Source organism: Ceratotherium simum, chromosome 40 (assembly GCF_057802395.1).
Source record: "Ceratotherium simum simum isolate JZ-2026a chromosome 40, ASM5780239v1, whole genome shotgun sequence".
In the NCBI taxonomy this organism is placed as follows: Eukaryota; Metazoa; Chordata; class Mammalia; order Perissodactyla; family Rhinocerotidae; genus Ceratotherium; species Ceratotherium simum.
This window is the reverse complement of record NC_141939.1, coordinates 4636693-4654000: the sequence shown is the minus strand read 5'-3', so window position 1 is coordinate 4654000 and position 17308 is coordinate 4636693. Positions and strand designations below refer to the sequence as shown.

General features: G+C 50.3%; 1 protein-coding gene across 1 annotated transcript in view; it reads right to left on the bottom strand.

Annotated features, from left to right (window-relative positions):
• Positions 1–9863: 9863 nt before the first annotated feature.
• The window catches only part of C40H2orf92 (chromosome 40 C2orf92 homolog), a 39138-nt gene continuing 31693 nt past the window's right edge, over positions 9864–17308 (bottom strand). Inside the window, exons 6-8 of the mRNA XM_087426360.1 lie at positions 13110–13220; positions 11509–11659; positions 9864–9996 (exon numbers count right to left, since the gene is read on the bottom strand). Of these exons, the coding sequence (XP_087282486.1) occupies positions 9864–9996; positions 11509–11659; positions 13110–13220 (395 nt within the window). The remainder of the gene's footprint in view (positions 9997–11508; positions 11660–13109; positions 13221–17308) is intronic.

Below are 17308 nucleotides of genomic sequence, written 5' to 3'. Positions count from 1 at the left end.
TGCTCCCCAGCCTGCCTGATGTCTTCTCTACGCTGCAGCCCAGGTCTCCTCTCCTGGGGACCCGCTCCGCAGTCTCTACTATCCCCCAGTTCCCTAACCCCCCCTCTCCCCACTCAGGAAATCTTTTTTCTAAGCTCCAGGCTGGGGAACTTTTCTCCTACCTAGATTTCCTCCCAAACTGTTTTTGTTAAAAGGCTTCCCTTTCCCCACAGGCATCATGAAACTCAAGATGCAGAAAAAAACAGTCACTTTCCATACTGGAAACTCCTTTCTTGGGGTAATGAGAGAAGAATGACCCGGCAGAGTGAAGGGAGGAGAAACCAGAACACCAGAGCCACATAATCTACAACATAGTAGCACTACTGTGTGCCAGACAACAGCTGTAAACAGTTTACAATTGAATCCATGGAACCCACTTAACCCATTTTCCAGATTAGGTAAGTGAAGCCCGGAGAGGTTAAATAACAGATCCAAGGGGCCAGGCGGGACTGGAGCGAGCAGCCCACAGCCCAGGCGCCGGTGGGCAGTGGAGGAAGGAACCTGGACTGCACAGCAGCCCCCGCGGCGCCTCCAGAGGGCCAGGAGGTGAGCGGGCTGCGTGTGGGGCTTCCAGTCTCCGGGGTCTTCAGGCCCGAGAAGACGACTCTCAGCCTCTGCGAGGCCCCGAACCCCCTTCCGGTCCCGGAGGCCGCGTCCTGAGACGCAGGCCCGGTGTGAGATCGGCCTGCGGATAAGACCGAGGCGCAGCCCAAGTGCAGGGAGGTGGACGGTCCTTCGATCGTGCAGAGGAAAGAGCGCGAGGACGAAACCGTGGGCCGGGAGAGTTGCGGCGCGCCTGCCCGGGGGTGGGCTTGGGTCAATGTTCGCTCAAAGCACGCAGGGCCTTGGAAGAAATTGATTGCTCACTCTCACGCCTCCGGGGCTTTGCCCACGCTGTGTCCCAGCCTGAACTCGCTTCCCCCACCCCTTCAACTGCCTGACTCCTCCTCCTCCTCCAGGGCAATGAGCAAACGCGGCTTCCTCCAGGCAGCCTTCCCTCCCCAAACTGGGCGGGGTGGGGCTTTGAGTCAGTTTCACCTGACTTGTGAGCGGGCCAGATTTGGCCCCAGAGGCCCCAGACCTCTGGCAGGTGGGTTGGGGAGTGGAGAGCGCAATGAGCCCCAAAGCGGGGACAGCCGCTTCCCCGCAGGGCCCCTCCTGAGTTCCTTCCCACCTGGGCGTCCTAGCCATGCAGCTCACCTGCCTTTCCTTGGGGGGCGGGGGGCGCAGGGGGCGTGGTCAGGCAATGGTGACTTTTATCTCCTTAGTATTCTTTTCTGGTTCCGCCACTTATAGCTGAAGGACCTTGAGCAAGTTACTTGATCTCTCTGTGCCTTACTTTCCTCATTTAGGAAATAGGGATGAGAACGGTGCCTACCTCCTAGGGCTCTTGTGGAAACTAAAACAGACTTCAAAGCAAATGCTCCATTATTGCCATCATCATCATCATCATCATCACCACCATCTCTCTGGATTTTCCCACTTTTTATAATGTGCTGGTGACTGAATGTCCAGGGGCAGCAACGGGGTTCCCTTGCACCCTCCAGAGGCAGCTCTCCAATACTGCATCCTTCGCAGCGCAACTCAGGATCCCTAAGGTTGAAAGTGACACCACCCCTCTCAAAAAATAAATTTAATCCAACCTGGTTGAAATCAGAAGAGAATCGACTGGCTACAGCAGCCACATGCTGTGCCCTCCCCTGGGGGTCATCAAATGGCTGGCTCCTTAAACCTTCAAACCGCAAGGACAGTGTCCCCTCTTCACATAATCCGTTGGGGGCTCCCTATTTATTCAACACTGAGCACCTACCCTAGGCCAGATTCTGTTCTAGGCGCTATGGATCTGTTGGGAACAATGCAGACGAAAATCTCTTCCCTCGTGGAGCTGACATTTTAGTGGGGAAGATAGAGAAGTAACGTATAAGTATAGAGTGTATTAGGTGGTTTCAAGTGCGAGGAGTAAAATAAATCAGGAAAGGGTAGAAGAGGTGTGTGGGTGTGTGACTTCCAACAGAGGGGTCAGGGCCAGCCTCACTGAGAGGATAGTCTGTGAGGCAAGACTTGAAGGAAGTGCAGGAGGGAGCCATAGAGATGTCGGGGGAAGAGCATTCTAGGTAGAGGGAACAGCAAGTGCAAAGGCCCTGGGGCAGGTCTGTGACCTCTGTGAGGTGGAGACTGCCTTGTTCCTGGCTGCATCCCCAGGGACGAGAGTGGCACTTGGCACATAATAGTGTTCAATAAATACGGCATGAAAAGCCCAGGTATGGGCTTTAGGAAAAGCTTGCTCAGGGCTCAAATGATGGCCCCAGAATTGTTACCTCCTCCACCTGTTGTCTTCATTCTCAGACAAGTTTTCTCCCATGGTCCAAGACAGTTTCAAATCCCACTCAGGGAGCAAGAATCTATCTCTCAGTATTCCCAGCTAAAGTCCCAACACAGCTCACTGGCTGAGTGCATCACATGTCCGTCCCCCAACCAGTCGCTCAAGCCTGTGGAGGAGATGGGAGAACGGCTGAGGACCAGGTCACATGCCCTGCCCCACCACAGTGAGACGGAGGAGAAGAACCCCAAGAGAAGTCAGAGGCTATGGCTGGAAGGAGGGGAAAAGGATGCTGGGTAGGCAAATGGCCAAAGTTTTGCAGAATAATCGTAACAGCTGAGATTGGTTTATTCATTTATATTGAGCACTACTGTGTGGTGGCGCCAGCTAAGGTGCGTCTAATGCTCACAACAGCCACATGAAGTAGGTTAGCCCTATTTTACAGTCACAGAAACTGAGGCCAAGAGGAAACTGAGGCTTGAGATTGCACAGCTAGTAAGTGGCAGATCCTGGGAACGCCTGGCTCAAAGGGAGCCCAGAACCCCACTGGGCTCGACTCTGAAAACCCCCGTGCCGTCTGGCACCGCCTCTCACCAAGCCAGGGACAGGCTGGCTGGACCACCCGCTGAGCTGAAGGTGGAAGCCCTTAGCCTGAGAATGCAAAGGGGGCCACCTCTTTGATAGGGAGAGAGGGAAATGAAAGACAGTTCAGGGCAGGCTAGCTGGGCCGCAGGCAGTGGGGAGACCGCTGGCGGAGGCTGGAGGTGGCTGACCCTGATTTGTTCCTCAAATGGAAGCCTGAGGTAGGGTTGGGAGGCCAACAGGAGCGTGGGCTGCCTCTCAGGTCTGGGGTCGGTCCCGAGAGGTCGGGATGAGGGTGGGGATGCAACCTATCAGGAGCTCAAGGAAGAATCCAGTGTTCATGGTGCGCCTGCTGTATACCCAAGCCCTGGCAGCCGCACCTCCTCCAAGCCCAGGAGGACGCCAGCAACCTGCTGTCAGGAAGGCTCCCCACGGTGACCCAGCAGCCAGCTCCGCACAGCACGGTGCCTGGCACACAGCAGGTGCTCGACAAATGTTGGCTGCTGAATAAGCCACCCAACGGCCCTGTAAAGGGGGTAAATTCCTGCTCCCATTGCCAAGATGAGGAAACTGAGGCTCAAAGAAGGTCAAGGCAAGAGGATTGGAGTCCAGGGGTCGGCCCAGTGGCGTAGTGGTTAAGTTCGCGGGCTCCGCTTCTGCAGCCCAGGGTTCACAGGTTTGGATCCCAGGCGCGGACCTGCTCACCGCTCATCAAGCCATGCTGTGGTGGCGTCCCACATATAAAAAATAGAGGAAGATGGGCACGGATGTTAGCTCAGGGCTAATCTTCCTCACCAAAAAAAAAAGAGAGTATTGGAGTCCAGCTGGGCCCAAGCTTCCCAGGGGGCCATGCCTGGGGAATGCCTGGAGTTGTGAGGTCTGGGGCAGGCAGATCTCAGGTGGAACTGGCCACATCCCAGTCACTGCGTATCCCTCTTGGAGCACCTGCCCTGAGACCTGGGGGCAGCTGCCCATCTGGAGTGACCAGGGCCCCACTCTCATAGAGCGTCCACTCTTCCCCTCTCTGGCCTCAGTTTCACCATTCCATGAAATGGGAACGGTCGTGCCCACCTCATGAGGAAGGGGTTAGGTCACATGCAGGTCAACTTCCAGCAGAGAGCTGGGATGTATTCACCCCCAGGGCACTGTGCCTGGCACAGGGAGGTGCCCAAAAATGCTTGCTTGAGTGGGGACTAGTGCTCAATAAATAACAGCTGTCGCTGATGCTGCTGACGCTGACTAGGGAGAGGGCTGTCCCCTCCCTGCCCCTCTACCGCACTCAACCTGTCCTCACCCAATTCTTCCCCACCCCCCTCCTACCCTTATTCCTTCCCCCCATCCCTCCCGCATTCAATCCTCCCCCCACACACACCATTTCCCTCTTCCTGCATTCTCTTCCCACCCCTTTCTCTCCTCTCCTCCACCTGCACCCAATTCTTCCCCTCCCCACCTCATCCCCACTTTATTCCTCCCCAGCCCTCCTCCTCTCCAGTGCCATTATCCTGGCCCTCGCTTCTCGCTCTCCCCTGATTCCACCCTCCCCCCCCCCCCCTCTCTCACTCCATTCCAGCCACTCTCCTCTGCACTTGCTGGGCACTAGGCCCAGGTGGGTCCAGCCTTTGGTCCCAGCAGGCAGGGGTTTCTACAACCCTGACAGGCTCAGGCTCTCAGGAAGTGCCTTCCCCTTGCCTTCCTCTGTGGTCCCTCCCCCCTGCTCAGTGGTGACGCCGTTGGGGGGCTGGAGGGGGAGAATGCTGCCTAGGCCGGGGCGAAGGTGGGCCAAGGGCCCCAGGGCTCCAGGGCTCCCTGCCTGCCTGGGGCTGCCAGCCCCCTTCGGGCATTCAGGCTACATCCGCCCTCAGACATCCCATCAGCTGTCCCAGGAAGCTGCACACCTGCTAGCCACAACCGCAGGGGGCCGCCACTCAGCGCAGGTCTGCCCCACCACTGTGCACCTTCCTTGATTCCCTAAACACACTCCCGCAGTCCTCACAGCCTCAGCCCCTAGTGGCCCGTGCCCAGCCCAATCCTACAGGCCATCAAGACTCAGTTCAGATTAAAGACTTGAATGTAAGACCTGAAACTGTGAAAGTTCTAGAAGAAAACATAGGCAGTACGCTCTTCGACATCGGTCTTAGCAACATCTTTTCAAACACCACATCTGACCGGGCAAGAGAAACAATAGAAAAAATAAACAAATGGGACTACATCAAACTAAAAAGCTTCTGCACAGCAAAGGAAACCATCAACAAAACGAAAAGACAACCTAACAATTGGGAGAAGATATTTGCAAACCATACATCTGATAAGGGCTTAATCTCCAAAATATATAAAGAACTCATGCATCTCAACAACAAAAAAACTACCAACCCAATTAAAAATGGGCAAAAGACCTGAACAGACATTTCTCCAAAGAAGATATACAGATGGCCAACAGACACATGAAAAGATGTTCAAAATCACTAACTATCAGGGAAATGCAAATCAAAACTACAATGAGATATCACCTCACGCCCGTCAGAATGGCTATAATTAACAAGACAGGAAACAACATGTGTTGGAGAGGATGTGGAGAGAAGGGAACTCTCATACACTGCTGGTGGGAGTGCAAACTGGTGCAGCCACTATGGAAAACAGTATGGAGATTCCTCAAAAAATCAAGGATAGAACTACCATATGATCCAGCTATTCCACTGTTGGGTATTTATCCAAAGAACTTGAAAACACCAATTTGCAAAGGTACATGCACCCCTGTGTTCATTGCAGCCTTATTCACAATAGCCAAGACTTGGAAGCAACCTAAGTGCCCATCAAGGGACGAATGGATAAAGAAGCTGTGGTATATATACACAATGGAATACTACTCAGCCATAAGAAATGACGAAATCCAGCCATTTGTGACAACATGGATGGACATTGAGGGTATAAGGCAAAGTGAAATAAGTCAGAGGGAGAAGGCCAAATACCGTATGATTTCCTTCATTAAGTAGTAGATAATAACAACAATAAACAAACACATAGGGACAGAGATTGGATTGGTGGTTACCAGAGGGGAAGGGGGGAGGGGAGGGTGAACGGGATATTTCGGTTGATGTGTGTGGTGATGGGTTGTAATTAGTATTTTGGTGGTGAACATGATGTAGTCCATGCAGAAATAGAAGTACAATGATGTACACCTGAAATTTTTGCAATGTTATAAACCAATGTTACTGCAATAAAAAAAGAAAAAAAAAAAAAAAAAAAAAAAAAAAAGACTCAGTTCACATGGCCATGCATTTGTTTCCTGCCATCATAAATTACCACAAACTGGGTGGCTTAAAACAACAGAAATTTATTGTCACATTCTGGAGGCCACAAGTCTGAAAGCAAGGTGTCAGCAGGGCGGCAGTCCATCTGGAGGCTCTAGGGGAGAACCTTCCCTGCCTCTTCCAGTTTCTGGTGGTTCTCAGCAATCCTTGGCTCCTTGACTTGTGGCCACATCACTCCAATCTCTGCCTCCATCTTCTCTGTGTGTCTGTCTTTTCATCTTCTGTCTCTTTTAAAGACACTTGTCATTGGATTTAGGACCCACCCTGGTAATCCAGGATTATCTCATCTCAAGATCCTTAACTTAATTATATCTACAAAGACCATTTTTCCAAAGAAGGTGACATTCACAGGGCTAGGGATCTTGACATGGACAGAGGGGCCACCATTCAACCTACTCAGACTATATCCAAGCTAGAGGCATGTTAACTCGAAACGGAGATGGAGCAGCTGTTAAAATCCCCCCACTTCATTTTCTTTGTTCACAGATGTTGAGCAGCCACCAGTGGGGGAGCGGGGGGAAGCACGGGGGCGGGGGGGAGGAGACAAACTCTGGAACAACTTATATTTAATTTCCATCCTGCCCGTGTCCCTGACCCTAACTTGGCTGGTAACTACCAAGCCCTCTAATGAATTTCTAAAGGATTCTGAAGCTACATCCGGAGATCTACTGTGTTTTGATTACTCTAACAATGATGATATTGTCAGGATACCCAGAAAAAGAGAGGAGCTTTCAGGTGGGAACAAGAACACCAAGCAAAGGAGGCTCGGCACAAACAGTTGGCACTGCTCTATATTGAATTCAGTCTTTTATTTTCTGAAGAAACATCTTCTGTCCCTCAAGGCAAAGGGGGAAATGATTTGCAATTTGTGAACTGGATAACATATGTAAAGTGCTGGGCCTAGTGCCTGATCCACAGAGATGTGGTCATTGTGACCCAGTGACAGGGCATTTCATGCAAGCCCTCACAGATGTTAGATTGACCATCCTGTAAAAGAGAAAACTGAGGCCCACAGAGGGGCAATGGGCTGAGGTCTCCCAGAGTGACCCAAGGCTCATCAAGTTATATTACAGTGCCTCTCTGTGGAGAGGAGGCCTAAGGCAGGGCTGGGATAAGGCAGGTCTCTTAAGAGGTGTCAGAAGTGGGATTGAGAGTGGACTAACATTTTTTGAAATGGCCAGGACACCCACCAAATGAAGTCAGAAAACTAGGCTGCGATTTTAGCTGAGAAATGCCTTCTGTGAGGGCGCAGAAGGCAGCAACTCTTTGGAACAGGTGTGAGGGAGCAGATTTGAGGAAAATCCACCAAACTGCCATGAGTAGGTATCTCTCAGGAGCTATCTTTGGCAGGGTCCCTTCCTACAGCCATTTGTCCAATTCCAAGTTCTCAAAGCTTGTAAGGATTAGGTTCAAAGAGAGGATTACACTTTTTTTTTTTTAAGAGGACAGAACATCCCACTTCTCAAAGGGAAGACCCTTGAAATTAGAGTGGAATGTAGGCTAGAGGGTCCAAGGTGTTTGCCGAGCGCTGAAACCACGGGGGTTGTCCAAGGATATCAACCTGACCTACAGGGTCACAGTGACTCTGGAGCTGGTCCATTCTCCAGGCCAGAGCCTGGGTCAGCCCCAGTAGGATTCAGACAAGAAAAAATGAGGCTGATTCTTCACCAGGAGAGGGTTGCAGAGGAACATCCCACTCAGACCAAGCCTGGCCTTGCCCCCCCCCCCCCCAATTCCCCATGGCTTAAAGCTTTGGGAGCTTCCCCAGTTTTGGAGCACAAATAAGGAGAACCACACAACTGGGAAAACTAGAGATGCAGCCCTTGATCTGAGCCATCCACCACGCCTGATTTTTCAGAACCACCTCCATCTCCCTGGGGCTATTTCACCCACTCCACCTGCTAAAAGAGATCAGAATCCTTCCTACTCATTCCTTCTCAGCAGGTCCCAAGGGTCCTTCTGGAGACTCGGGAGGTGACGGGGGCTGGGCTGCGCAATGGTTACAGCACAGACCCTGGATCTAGATTAGAGCCCAGGCTGCCCCCTTAGCTCTGTGAACTCTGGCAAATAACCTTATCTGTCTGAGCCTTCCTTCTATCTCCAAATAAGATGAGGACAATCATGCCTAAAGGAATTTACGCACACAGTAGGTTCTCAGTAAGTGCAGCTTATTAAGGCGGAGGAAGGGTCTCAGGCTAAGCCTGCAAGATGACCCAAGAGACTTGTTGAGACCTAGGAAAGGAGCGTGGAAACCAGCAGCGAGTGGGAGCCCTGAGTCCTCTCCAGCTGCAGGGGCGGGCGAGCTTGGGTGGGCGCCTCGGCCTGCAGGAGATCTGCAGCTGGGGAAATTGTGGACGTCTGAGGAAGAGCAACCGCTGCCCCGCCAGCAGCATCCCAGAGGCCGAGGGCACGCGGTAGCAGGTGCACTCCACCCACGAGGGTGCGCGCCGGCCACGCCCTCACACCCAGGCCACGCCTCTGGCCCTTGGACCACGCCCACCCCATCGCGCCCGGGTTCTCCATCTGCTCTGGCCTCGCTTTGGTGTGTCCCCGCCCTCCTGAGGCCACCCCCTCTCTATAGCCCCGTTCCCTCGCCAGCTAACACACCCCACCCGGAACCCCTTCCAGCTGTGCCCCTGTGCTTGGGCCCTCCGGCCACGCCCCTCACGCGTGTCTTGGGCCAGTCCCCCCTCCTTGATCGTGACACTTTGCTTATGCCACACCCCTCCCTTGACGACAGCCTGACTCTGACTTCAGATCTCCTCCTTCCACGCCCTTCCGCCTCAGCCCAGGAGCGGGGAGGCCCCCGCGGGGCCGAGGGGCGTGGCGCCCAGCCCGCGGTTGTGCGCGTGGCTGGACTCCCCGCGCCGCCCCTTGCGCATGCCCCGACTGGTGCTACCGGAGGGTGCGCGTCTCCTTCGGGTCGCGGCCGGCAGGCGGGGCCCGGACCTGGACTACGTGGACCAGAGAGGAGACTGGAGCGGCACGTGCGGTGGCGGCCCGCCCCCTCCCTCTCGGCCCCGCCCTCCAAGGTAGGGGCTCGTATTGTCTGAGCTGCAAGGGCCGCTTGTTCCTGCAACACCGATGTGAGTTCCCGCACCCCTCGTTTCCCCTCTAGACCCCAAGCCTCCTACCCTTGGCCCCTGTAGCCATCGAGGCCTAGAGGCGTAAATCGATTACCAAAGAGCTTCAGCCTGCTGTGTGTATCTGCTCAGACAGCGGCGAGGGCCATGCCGGCTTCTGATAACTTTGGCTGCCTCCTATTTTGACTGTCTGCATATGAGGTGTTCTGTTAACATCTGTTCAATGAATGGCCGAATCAATGAATCAATGCTTTAATAAATAAACAAATCCAGTGTTTGTCAGGTTTGTCTTTGGGTGAATGTGCTAAGTCTCCTGCACGAATCATTAATGCCATACCACTATAAGCATCCTGTGGTAAACCATGTTTTTTCACGGTCCATTCCAGACTGAGAGGAGAAGGCCAACATTTTGTAAGTACACCTCACAGCCAGAAGTTCATTGCCTCTCCATGGTGTTTGGATGGAGAAGCTCCTCGCATCATCGCTTTAGTCCTGGTTTGGCTTCTGGTTTGGCTGGCCCCACCACCTGGCTTAGACACAGGAGTTGCAATTCAACTGTTTCTGTTTTCCTGCATGTTTTCTGGGGTTCTTTTCTTGAGACTTTTGCCACCAAGACTTTCCATTCATTATAAAAATATTATATGTCATGCTTGCCGGAGGATGTCTAAAATAAAACACACAGAAACCATATTGCACAATTAAATGTGTAGGAATTCCTACTGTCTACTTGTTGGGTGGCGACAGAGGCTGATGTTTCTGAGGGGTGAAGATTCTACTTCCCATCAGGAAGGTTTGGCGTGTGTGAAATTCATTTTGCTTCCGGGCAGCAGCACAGAGGCCCTGGGGAACCCCTTTCCCCCCACTTTCTCATAACCCAGGGTCTCCACAGCTTTGACTCATCTCTGTGAGACAGAGCCACAGTCTTGACCACTTCTTTTGATACCTCCAAGAGGTATGGGAGGGAAATGGCGAATCCTGTGGATAAGCCCCAGTCAGAATTGTGAAGTGGGTCAAGCTTTCTTCCAGGAGCTCTTTAAATCTTCTCTCTCTAACTTCTGCCGCTTCGGGGCTCCCCCTTGCCTCAGGGGACCCGTTTCTGTCTCAGAGGAAGAAGTTAGATGTGAGGTGGCAGTGGCTGGCCTGAAGGCATTACAAGTCCCAGGAGCCTTGGCCTTTTAAAGGAAACCGTTAGGGAAAGCAATGCCACGCTTGTGGGCAAATTTAAATACTGCAGCCTCAGAGTTGGGTGGGTGCGTGGGGGGTGGACACTTCACCCCTCATCACATACCACAGCCCCCTTTCTCTCTGGACAAGCCGAGCACCCAACAGTGTCGGGCAGGACCTGAGGAGCCTTGGGGGGCTGCTCTTCACTGTGGTCAGGAATGTGTGTCCCAAGGGAGGCAGGGCGAGGCACACAATTTCAAGGCACAATTACTGCAAAGGCGCAGTCATGTAAACTGTTTGCTTTCTAGTGCCTACTTGTGGTTAAAGCCACTGTGCTTAAGCCCTCTCATCAGGGGGATAATGGAAATAGTTAACAACTGGTACAGACAGGCACTGACTAGTCAACAGGGCCACTGCTGGAGCAGAGCCCTGGAGGGCCAGTGCTGTGCCAGGCATGAACCCTTCATTTTCGGGATCATGGGGAAGACTGGCACGTCTGTGGGAGGTTCTGTGAAAGGGCTGTTGACCAATCAGCAGAGGCATCTTTCAGTATTCTAACAACCAGGGCACTGTACCAGTGTGAACGGGCCGAATATCAGCCCTGCTCTCATCTCCTCCAGAGCCTCATCCCTCCCCACCCTCTTAGAGCTGTCCTTTTCCTTTCTTCTCTACATCCGTATTCCTATTCTCCGACCTTTCAGCCAGAGACTGTGCCATCTCCTCTTTTGGTAGCCCTCGGTATGGGAATAGGTGTGACCTAATCTGTGGTGGCCTTTAGAGACAAGCATGGCCCAAGCCAGCTGTGCATCAGAACCATGAAAGCAATGCCTAAAAACCAATAGCCTGGGTCACCTGTACTTTTACAAGGCATGCCAGGTGATGCTGATGCACAACCAGGCTTAGAGATCCCTGCCTACCCCCTAAATCCAGGATCAGCAGGAAGCTCTGGGGCAACGTTGGTACAAACACCCACGAGTTCCTGGCAGGAAGGTGGGAGCTAAGAGCCACTCACAAAGGCTGTTTCCTCCTGAGGTATGTGGTCAACACCAGCAGCACCAACGCTGTGGCCATGAGGATCCCCGCCACCAACACAGCGGCGATGATGATGTTCCTCTGGAGGAAGTGCAGAAGCTGTGTGCATGGCATGTTCCTATTTCGAGTATCTAAACAGAAGACACGTGGCAGAGTCAACAGAGGGAGATGACCCCGTACAGATCTGCAGGGACAACCTGTGAGCTCTGCTTGTAGCAGAAATGAAAGCCTTAGCATCTTAGCTGCTGGCTCCGGAAAACCTCTCGGGGAAGGAACTGGTTTTGTTTAGGAAAATGTTGGGAGGTGAGCTGAGATGCTGTCTGGTGGTGGAGGTGAGATGCTGAGGGTATGAGCTGGCAAGTGGCAAAGCAACCAAAAAAAACGGTTCACAAACCAGAGTTTGCAGGAGGCAAGGGAAGAGGAAAGGAGAGTTCAGATGGAGGGAGGAGGCGGGGCACTGGAGGAGGCCGACAGGCCTGCAGTGATGGCTTTTTAAGAACAACGGAGTCAAATACTCGGTTTGAAGCTTTTCACAGGGCAGTGATACAACCTCTTCTCTGCTCCCCCCTCATCCCCCTATTCCCCCAGCTTCAGGAAATTCTACTAGATACATAATCTGCCTGATGTGTGTAGGTGTGGGGGAATTTCATGACGTAAGGCAATCATAACGCCAGAGATGATGCCAAGCTCTTACAGCCCTCTAGGGACTTAGAGAAATCTTGAGGGTAGATTTGGAATGCCACCAAGTGTGGGCTTGGGCATACAAAGCAATCTTAGCTAGATCACGCAGGAAGGAGACCCCAGCTGACATCGGGGACGCCTAGAGCTTCTGTCACGCCATTTGTAATGTGACCAAAAAAGCAAAAGGAATCAGGGAAACGGGGCACAGAGGTACAATGACAGGAATCGGACGGTTTAGTGTGGAGAGCTCCTGAGGGGAGCCTAGTGGTGCAGGCAGGAGAACCATGGCCAAGGGCCTTCTTGGGTTATGGGGAGAAAATTTCATATATCCAACTTCCGCCTTCCTCTGTGCTACATCAAGGGGCAGCAGCATCAAGCAACTCTAAGGGCTCTGTTGGAATAATTCAGCATTTAATTTTTTGGAGTTAGGAAGAGACAACCAGGTATCATTTTGACAGCAGGTGGCTACATGGAGGGAGTGAGCTGGGCTTGGTACCAGCACGCTGACATAATGGGCAAGTTTCTACACACTCTGAACGGGCCCGGGCTCAGGTAATCCAAGGCTGACGATCAGGGATTAGGTTAATATTTGACTTTTATTCCCTCCTGCTTGTTAGAAAGCCTCAGTGCCCAGTAATGGGAGGGACTCAGAAGATGATGCCCATGTTATGAATGACCATGGCTGTGTAGAAACAACATAAAAGTAGCATCTTTGTGAAAGGGGGATCAAATTCCTAGAGTTAGTTTAATTCGTAATTTTAACTGCAGATCGTAGGCTTTTCAGGGTGAATTAAAGGTATGCTGACATCTATTCTTTTAAAATACCATGAAAGGCAAATGGACACATTCTGAAGTCATCTGTATTTGAGTATCTTATGTAGCTCACGCTATGTAGATTACCTGGACTAATTGCTTCTTGAAGTGCTTCTTTACCTACAGTAGTTAACTGCTCACTTCTATCGGTACTGAACAGAGAGGATTCTTTATCCCTCTTCTCCTCTGAAATGTGATCTACAGAAGACAAAAGACAAAATGTGTGTTCATCCAAAAACAACCATTGGCCTGTGATTAGTTCTGGTTTTCTTTTCTTTTGAAAGATGCTTTCAGTACAGTCTTATTTCAGTGAATCTAAGTAACAGTTCTGTTTTTATGATGAAAGTAACTTCCTCTAGAGTCAAAGTGAGGCGTTAGGGAGGATTTTGGAGAAGAGTCCAAGTGTACATCAGTGTTTTGTTTTTGTTTATTTTTTTAATCTAACAAATGTCTGGGTGACCCACCCATAGACTGAGGCCATGGTTCTCACACTTGAGTGTGTATCAAAATCACCAGGAGACCTTGTTAAAACATAGATCCCCGGGCCCCACCACCAAAGTTTCTGATTCAGTGGGTCTTGGAGGGCCTGAGAATGTGCATTTCTCACAGGCCCCAAGTGACACTGATGCTGCTGGGTAGGGACCCCATCGAGAACCTTTCAGTCAGCCGCTGAGCCTCTCTGACCAGTCTCCACTAGTATAAAACAGAGATAATAAGACCTACTTACAGATGGCATAATATTCATGAAAATAATTTATAAACCACAAAGTACTATAAAAAAACGTTTCTAGAATTGCAAGGGCAAGACAGAAAAATTAACTACACCGAAATCTTCATTTATGGGTAGAGGGACTGCAGAATGGTTTAGCAGAAACAAACAGGATTGAAAATCAGAAATATTTGCATCCTAACTCTGCCATTGGCTATCTTTGACTCGTTTGCATATGAGACCTGTCAAAGGACCTGAGAGAGTTTAGCTTGGAGAAAACTGGGAAGCCAGGAGAGCTGTCTTTGCCCAACACAGGAATGGCCCTGGAGAGGGGCTGGGAGATGTTCTGAGAAGTTCCAGGGAGCAAACTAGAACCAATGGGCAGGAGCTCCAGAGAGATCTGTTTAGATTAACTGTTTAGCAGTTAGAAAGCAGGGCCAGCAAACAGGGAATGCAGAAAGTGAGAAGTAATTAATTCCGTGCCACCAGAAGTCTTCGAGGCCGGAGCCCCAGTCCCAGATAGGGGACCTCTGAGAGCTGAGCCGCAGCTTTGGGGTGAGTTTGGTGAATCTGCCCTGGCCTAGTTCTTGAAGGGGTGGGAATGAGACAATGTGGTTAAGACTGTCGTGGAGTATGTGATAACAGCCTCATGAGATCTTAATTATTTCTGGGGAAAGAGAGAAATTTGTTCCTTATTCACTTTGGCTTAGAAAAGAGAGAAAAATCCCAAGTTAATATGACTCATAATTACTTGACTTTGGAAATGCCAGCTTGTCGAATCAGAATCGAGAGATTAACAGCCACAGACAGAACACTCTGGATAACATAGAGGGTTATAACACTAAGGGGCTGCGTTTGCCTTGCTCCTTCATAGGGTTGTAAAAGAGATAGACTTGTCACTTGAACACAAATTTTTACTTTTCTTGTCTCTGTACTGCAGAAACAAAAAAACAGAATTAGGAGCCACTGTCTATACTTATCATGAATATGATCCCAAGTTTTCATTTACCTAAGGTTCTTTGGAGAGTTTGAAAGATGTTCTATTCATTAGAACCAAGTCACTAAGTCCAGCCCACTCTCAAGGGGAGGGAGATTAAATTCCTCTTGGAGGGAGGGGTATTAAAGAATTGTGGACATGTTTTAAAACCACAGTAGGAATGAAATTCCAAGAAAGACAGTTGAACAAAGGAAACATTTGCTTGTGTCCATATGAGCATAAGGATTTTGATCAGTTATCTCTGGTTTTGTGCCAGAATTGTGGATGGAGAAAAGTGACACCCTTACAGAGGCATCTACACTCCGCAGGAAGACTGGACTTGGGTATGTGACATGTACCATTAAGCAGAGACCCCTGAATGATTTCCAAAATATTAGGTTGAGCCATATGAAGAGATATTTGGAGATATTTGACCATTTTTGACCTACAAAAACAGTGAAGTTCAAATAATTCAACCTAACATTCTAGTCCCAAGGGAAGTTTTCTAAACTACATATTTCTTCTAATTTTGAAACTCCTAGAAACCCAACACCATGGATTATCAAAATGAGTGTAATGATCAATTTGTAATTTGATCCTTTGTTTACAAAAAAAATATGGAGTTGACTTCAAATCTAGTGTAGATTGATCACTGCACACCTTGAAGATCTGGGAAGATAGAGGAAAATCAGTCCATTTTGTACTTAGAAAGTGGTCAAGCATTGAATAAGCTCCTATAAGGGAGAAAAATCAATAAAGCTAATTACGGAAGGACAGTTTCAGAAAAGGTGATGTCATTTTTGGTAACAAGCAAAAGTTCTAGAGAAATCTATCAACATGACAAGTTGGGACATGCCACAGGAGTCTAAGAGGGGATGCCACACTTTTTCCAGGGGACTGAATCTCAGTGGAGCATCCCCGGTCCCCTTCAGTGTCATAACAGGGGGCCCGGAAGTGCTCGCGGTCAGCTTCTGCATTGGAAAATTATTTCATACAGTGACCTCGTGAAAGGAAAACATCACCCTCACTGTTCTCCAGCGGCAACATCTCAGTACATCAGCAGCAGCACAGGAGGAACCCACTCAGCAGAAGGCAGAAGGGCTGGAGGTCTCACCGTGGGGACACTGGGCATCTGGTCTAGTTAGAAAATCGAAGGACTAGTCATGACATCGTTGTTTTACGTGATGTCTGTGGAACTCCTTCTGCCTTAAAGTCCTTAAAATGGACACACTGTGCACGCATAGCTGGTGTCTCTCATAAGCATCCTGAGTTCAGACACCAGCACTGTCTTCTACTGGCTGCTCGACCTGAGGCAAGTTACTTCCCTCCAGGATCCACACGAGTCAAGTGGGGGCATGATAATGCAACATACCGCTGACCGGGTTCAGGTTCCTGCGCCCAGGAAAGACCATGCGTGTGCCAGCTCGGACAGTGACATAGTGGTCTGCTTTTCCTTTTAAATCTTTAAATCTTTCCAGGGAAGGATTGCTTCACAGGATTCTAGTTCCTCTTCCTGTCTTCAGAGCCCATCTGCCTCCGCCACAATGGGACCTGTGAGACAGCCTTTGCCCATCGGCAGGAGGGGCTGCTTTCCCACATTCCTCCCGAGGATGGAGAGCGCGCTTCTGGGTATCACTCAGGAATGTGCTCAGCCCCTCACGAGCCCCGCCCCAGGGGGAGAAAGGGACTTCACTGGTAAGTTTGGGAGAAGGGATCGGATGCCTGTGGCCGGCTTGTTTCTCTCTTTTTTGGCATCCCTGCAGGGAGCAAACCTGATGTGCTCCTCCATACTGTGAATTTTCCAGAAGCAAACTCTCTCGCGGTAGGGGTTTGGGGAGTGCATGGGTGTCCTAAACCTTACCCGTGACTGGGGCTCTCTTCCTGGCTCAGGGCGAAGCACCCGCATTATTCAGCCAAGTATTTCTCAAGAAGACAGTTTGAACTCCATCTGCTGGACCCTTAGCTCAGTCTCACATTTAGTTCTGAACTCAGGCAAGAGGAAGAAAGGATATTACTTTTTGATCCCCGACTCCAATTTTATCCATTTGCATTTACCTTCACTGGAAATTCTGTCCTCGCTGCCAAGGAAAAATTCTGGTTCAGAAGGATTCCCAGCAACACCGGCTCCTTTGGTGAAACACATGAAAAAGAATTGAAAGAGAAAAGTTTTTATCATTACACACTTAGAAGCACTTTAGGACCACATTTCGTTTTAAGTGTTGAAATGCTGATACAGAATTCAACTTGTACTTGGAAGTGTGTGTTTGAAAGTCTACATGTCAGTGTAGAGAGAGGCGCCAGCTGACTGCCGATTGCAGAGGCTGGAGCCCAGGCAGATGCTGTGGGAAGAAACCTCAGGAGTTAGAATTCACATCTGTATGCAAACTTCCAACGCAGCGTTCATTCCCCTGCTGCCCAGGGCACTTTCGTGCACTGCTGGCAATTTCTGATACACAATTCTATCCTTATAACCTGTGATCAAATACCTGTCTTAATTCTCAAAGTGCTACTTTAAAAAAAAAAATAATAATATGAAGCTGCTTTGGGGAAGAGTACGTTCTTCACTTTTGTCATTTCTCCCGGTGTGCCTAGGGCAAGTGA